The sequence below is a fragment of the Microtus ochrogaster genome, chromosome 19, assembly GCF_000317375.1.
Source record: "Microtus ochrogaster isolate Prairie Vole_2 chromosome 19, MicOch1.0, whole genome shotgun sequence".
Classification (NCBI taxonomy): domain Eukaryota; kingdom Metazoa; phylum Chordata; class Mammalia; order Rodentia; family Cricetidae; genus Microtus; species Microtus ochrogaster.
The window spans coordinates 53,205,093-53,211,415 of NC_022021.1; the positions used below are offsets into that span (position 1 = coordinate 53,205,093).

General features: G+C 35.6%; 1 protein-coding gene across 3 annotated transcripts in view; it reads right to left on the minus strand.

Annotated features, from left to right (window-relative positions):
• Positions 1 to 6,323, minus strand: part of Ipo11 (importin 11) — a 159,886-nt gene that overhangs the window by 30,174 nt on the left and 123,389 nt on the right. For all 3 annotated transcript variants that reach the window (XM_005356759.3, XM_013349792.2, XM_005356758.2), the window contains one exon: positions 3,100 to 3,184. In XM_005356759.3, the coding sequence (XP_005356816.1) occupies positions 3,100 to 3,184 (85 nt within the window). The remainder of the gene's footprint in view (positions 1 to 3,099; positions 3,185 to 6,323) is intronic.

The following is a 6,323-nucleotide window of genomic DNA, read 5'->3' on the forward strand; positions in this document are numbered from 1 at the left end:
CCCAACATTTGGATGAGAGATATCTGATCTGTAATGTAGCATATATTTGAAAATTATGAAGGCGCTGAAAGTGGTGACACATGACAATAATAATTATAACACTTGGGAGATAGAGGCAGAAAGGTTAAGAGTCATCTTTGATATACATAGAGAATTCAAGACTTGTTTGGGCTACTTGAGACCCTATCTTAAAAAGAAAAAACAAAAAATTAGAAAAAGAACATGGACATTTTGAAGGGTTCAGATTTTAAGTATCTTCTGCACAATAACCCAGGGTGTGAGGTGATGCATATTCTAAGTACCTGAGTTGGTCATTTTACAGTTGATGCAAATCTTATATACTCTACACATACAGAACTTAAAATTTAAAAATAAAGGATAGTAGTAAGATGGGTTAGGTGTGGTGGTCCATGTTCTTAATCTCAGCTCTGCCAGAAGGAAAGGCAGATAGATCTTTAAATTCAAAACCAGCCTGGTCTACATAGTGAACTACAGACAAGCCCAGGCTGCAGAGTGAGACCCTGTCTCAAAATAAGAAGAAAAAAAAATAATAATTTAAGAGTGGATACCAAAGAGCATACATATATTCAAAACTAGAGTTTCAAAACTTTAACTTACAACTGCACAATAAATCATTTCACATATAAAAATTGCAACTTCAAATATTAACCTATTAGCATAACTCTCACTAAAAAAATGCCATGAAACCTACATTTTACTATTAAACTTTAATATGTAAAGATGAAGCTTAGATTTTTAAATAAAATACTTGAATTGCACTTGATATTCCAAGAACTGTTTTCCTCAAAATGAAAAGAACAAAGAAAACTGCATTAAAAGATTAATTTCCTAAAAGGAACTCTTACTCTATATATGACAAAAGTCTGCAAAGGGCTGAGGGTGAGATCCAGTGCAGGGTCCTGCCCTAATGTGCCTGGAGCCTTTTGTTTAATCCTCAGCACTGCAAAAGTTTTAAAAATTAAAAAATACTAAATAACCTAAGGAAAATTTGGCATATTAATCTCGTCCTTTTCTGAAAAAAAGTCCAAAACAAAGCAACCATGGAAACATGTTGATCTTTAGGGCCTGAGGCAGAGACATTAGTCAATTGTATTATCATTTCTGTTTTGGACCTAAGAAGTTTTAGTACTTTTCTTCCTAGTAAAAAATTTCCTTTTAAAATGTAAAAGAAAATGGGCTTGGTTTAAAAAAAAAATCATAATTCAAAATCATCTACTATCATCCCCTTTGCCTTCAAAATAACTATGACATCTCTAAATGGTTCTCAAAACTTCTGATGTTAAAAATATTACTGTATAATAATATGATTTACTGGATAAAGTCAAACAGTTTATACTTTTGTCCTTAAAGAAATGAGTAAAACTAATTTTTGGTTTAAGGTTATGAGGAAATGAACACTATAGTCACAATAATATTGTTCATGGCTAAGGATGAAATTATACCTTTATTCAAAGCCAATATCTTTACCAGACACCTCAGAGTAAGGCATTGAAAATGTTAACACATTATATATTTACTTCAAGACCACATACAAGAGCAAAGGAATTCTAAATATTATTTATAAAACTATGTTCCTCTATTGATCTTTGAGATAGTAAAATTAGAAAATAAATTAATAAATTTGAAAATAAAATTAGAACAAAAATAAACTATATATAATATGGCTAAATATTAATTTCAAAATGAAATACAGATTTGGGTAGTTTAACTTGCTAAAGATATCTACCAGACTAAAAAAAAAAAGTAATGTAACATGTAAGCTAATGACAGATTATTATTAATGACCTATTATTCATTTATAATTTAGAATGTCATAAGAAAAATGCTATCACATTTTTCTGTGACAATGCTCATAAAGTTGGGAATAAGAGGCAAGAACTGGCAATGGCCAAGAAGTTATGTCAGAGCCCTCTCACTGCAATAAGTGAAGAGAATATATGGTCCATTGTAGGTAGCAACAAAGGTCTCAATTTAAAGAAGAGATGTTTCTGGAGATACACTCATAAACACTATGAATTCAGAAAAGAAAGAATGGCAATAATGGTTTTTAAAAATATATCAAAAAAGATTTTAGCTGACAAGTCCTGGCAATCTACTAACCCAATTTCCTTCTGATCTCACAGATGAGGCAAAACAAGACAAGGCAATCTGTTCAAGGTCATACATAACTGCACAAAAAAGGTTCAAATTTTGGTGTTAAGAATCATTTCTGGGCTGGAGAGATGGCTCAGTCTTTAAAGACTAGCCCTCCATCCCCACCCTGAAAAACAAGAATAATTCTTTAAGAAGATGATTTCTAAGTGTAAAAGGAAAATGAAAGGGACTAAACTTGGGCTGGGTTTAAATGAAGGCTATTAGAGCAATGCAGTATTAACCACAAGGTCAGGATCAAGTCCTGGCTGATGAAGGCAAGGCAACTGAAAGTCTGAAAAGAATAACAAGGCAAAAATCACGATGAAAGTGCATAGCGACTTCCAGGCTGCCCTCTTAGTCCCAAATGTTATATGTTCACTGGGTTATTAATGTTGGCTAGAAAACATTGCTGCTGTCATTTTGCAAGAAAAGAAGGAAGGCACAATGAACACAGTAGGTGCTGAGGCCAGGAGACCAGAAAATATTCCCAACGCTTACTTTGTCTATTTACATTCATGGTCCAAGTAAGTATTAAAAATTATAAATAAATTTCAAGGTAATATATTTCAGAAGTTTCCTAGCTTCCTGTTCTTTATTCTTATCAGATTCTGATACCAAGAATTAATGGATAGCAGTTAAGGCATTTTACAATATCTTACGATGCAGATCAAAGAAGGGTCATTGTAGAGATAACAACATACTAGGGAAAAAAATCCAGTTTCCTCGAAATATTTTTGTTTTGTTTTGTTTTTTTTTAAACTTAAATATGGTTTTGGAATTTCATTTTTTTTAATTAGTAAAACTTCTGCTCTTCTTAGACAGGCATCAACTCTGTCTGAGGGGCAAAGCTTGGACAACTTGGATTCTCCAGCAAGGGATGAATGACTAAACAGATCTACAGGCAGACAGACACACTAAGAATGAGCAGTTAGGCTTGTAACTCACCATCTTTTTCCTCTTGTCTTGTTCTGTGGGTGGTTCTTCATCCTCTGTTACTTTTGGCACTTCATGATGACACATCAACATACAACTACAATTAAAAAACAATCACCAGACTTTAAGTAAAATTGTCTCCATGGAATGAAGCAAGCATTCAAAATTACTGAAAACATGAATGCTTCTTTCAAGCAAATGAAGAGGAAAAGATTAGATAAATAAGATTATATTTTTTAAAGTTTTTTTGTTTGTTTGGTTTGGTTTGGTTCTTGGTTTTATAGGCTGGGGAGCTGGCTCAGACAATAGTGTTTGCTGCACAAGCATGAAGACCTGAGTCCATGCAAAGAAGCTGGGCACAGCAGCACATCTGTGAACCCAGCACTACACCGGTGGTCAAAGAAGGATCCCTGGGCTTGCTAGCTAGAAAAAGTAGCTAAATTGGCAACTAGGTTCAGTGAGCGGCAATGTCTCAGAAACTGAGGCAGCGAGCAATTGGGAAGGACACCCAACATTGACCTTTAGCTTCCACACCCACCTGTAAACACACATACAGAAAAAGTTTTCTTAATTATATATGTGTAAAAAAAACATTGTTTTAAAATAGGCCACAGCAAAGGGAATGTGGAACGTTTAACTTGGGCATTTACTACAGTAAATTATAAAGAACTTGGGAGAACAAGTCAGGAGGATCAGTATCTCAAGATTAACTCTAGCTACCTACATAAGGGGGAGGGCAAAATAGATCCACATGATAAAATTTTAAGATTATTTGTAGGAAGCTTTTAAACCAAAAATCACTAAAAAGTTAATAATTTATATCTTTTTAAGACAATGCCCCAAGATTTGCACTTAAACTACTTCCCCAAACTTAGGCACATCTTCAGACTGTACACACAGTGACTTCAACAGAAGCATCATCAAAACACTACTGGTTATGGAACAGTCCACTTCATATTCCAAATGAAATTACTGTCCTATGAGAAACTTGTCCCCGGTGGCACCAATAGCTTCAGGACAGTTAGAAATCATTCTATTTTGATTATCTGCACCACTGCTCTCCACCATTAGCAGAGGTAATAGAAACACAGCTTCCTGTTCATCTAGCACTCATTATAGGAGACAAGAGATGAATAATGCTGAGTGAGTCACCATCAATGGAACAAACCCCACAATTTCCCAATACTGAACAGAAGAACTCAGAAATTTATCAGAGCTATACATTTCTAACCAATAAACTACAGCAAAAGTTTGGTTTCTCTTAGTGTTTTACCCCCAATCAAGGGGAAGGACAGTTCCAAAGTCAACTATTCAAAAGTTAATTTAGGATTTAGGCCAGCTGCTAATATCAGAAACTTAATCAGACTCACTGTCACAGAGACATGGCGAGTGTCCTGGACAATTAAAAACAATGCCGTATGGGAACACTGCATCTGGTCTAGTCAGTGCACATCCGTGCAGTCCCACAGCAGGAACCTTGAGCTGAAATGTCCTGAAAACAAGAAGCACCTTGGCCTTCAACTCACCCATGGCCTTAGTCTTTCTGAAGCTGCAATGCTTTTGTCTGCTGAGACGATAAAGCATACGAGGCACAGTGGCTGGCTAATGTGCAAGGTAAGAAATACATTATATCAACTCAAAATAAAGTGAAAGGTCTTAAGAAAGCTGAGATCCCAGTTTGAGTTTTAGAACTGAGTAAGGTATGCTTCCTTCCATTGGCCATCGTATGCCATCTAGACTTCAATTTAACTGCAACAAATATTGGCCCCTATGGAAGCACTTTTCTTTGTCTCAAGTTCTGCACCACAAAAAAATGTTCGCTTGTTGCCTCTGCTTCTCTCTCCTGCTTCTGCTGCTTCTCCTCCTCCTCTTCTTAAAAAATTTATCTTTATATTTATGTGTGAGTATATGCCAATGAGTGCAGAGTCTGCGGGGGTCAGAAGAGGGTATCAGATTCACCTGCAGCTAGAGTTACAGGCAGCGGTGAGCTGCCTCATATGAGTGCTTAGAACTGAACTCAGGTCCTCTGGAAGAACGTAAGTGCTCAAAACCAAAGAGCCATGTCTCCAGGCCTGTTACTTACATAGTAAAAAATGTTCAACTTTGCTTTCTTTGATGCTAAAGGACTTAGCACAATGAAGAATGCGTGTGTGTATATATATGTACGTATGTATGTGTGTATGTGTGTATATATGTATGTATGTATGTATGTATGTGTATATATACATACATATATATATATTCCTTTCCTTTAATGATCAAAACATAACTAAAGGACAGACTATGTTTACTATACTTTCTGCAAATTATACTCATTTAGGTTTGAAAAAGGTGTAAAACTTTTTTTCTGACTCATTGAGCTATATGTATCACCAGCCCAAAAAAACAACAAAAAAAATCTTACCAAAAAGCACAAAGTTGAAACTATCTTCTGAAGAAAAGCCCCAAATGAAAGTGAAATTTCATTTTGTTCATGAAGATTCAAGGAAGGCAGTTATATTTTAATTGAAACACAGAGACTAGATTTCTAATAAGCTAAAATATATGGAGGGCTTGAATCAATAGTTATAGTAATAAAATACTATCAATAATTGTTTAAGATAACAATGACTATCTTGTGAACACATACAGCCACTCCCCCATTACACACCTGAGCAAAATTACTGAATATTTCTAGGCACTAGGGTGCTAAATCAGAATTTTTCTCAATAAAAAACTCCAAAGGATCAAACACAACTAAAAAGTACTGGTAAGAAACACCAAGTCCTCCAAGTTCTTTTGTTTAGTTAAAGGTACCTGCAATAACATGCTTCAGTAAATCTACAAATCCCGCCCTAAGTTACCCTGTTAATATTCCATTGAGAAAAGGGTGACTTTACATTCACTGAATGTCCCTGAAACTTCTCCTAGCCTAAACCAACTTTTTTTTCCCAGAGTAGCAAATTTTGATGCTTCAAATTTAACCCAGGGGAACAGTCCAAGGCAGAAACCTGAACAGGAGCTTTCTCCCCATGGCTTGTTCTGCCTGCTCAATAACCCTAGATTACCTGCCCAGAGATGACACTACCCCTAGTGGTCTGGGCTCTTCTATATCAAACATTAATTAAGAAAATGCCACACAGACTTGCCTGAAGGCAATTTCTCAACTGATGTTCCCGTTTCCCTGATGACCCTAGTTTGTGTCAATTTCACACACACACACACACACACACACACACACACACACACACACACAC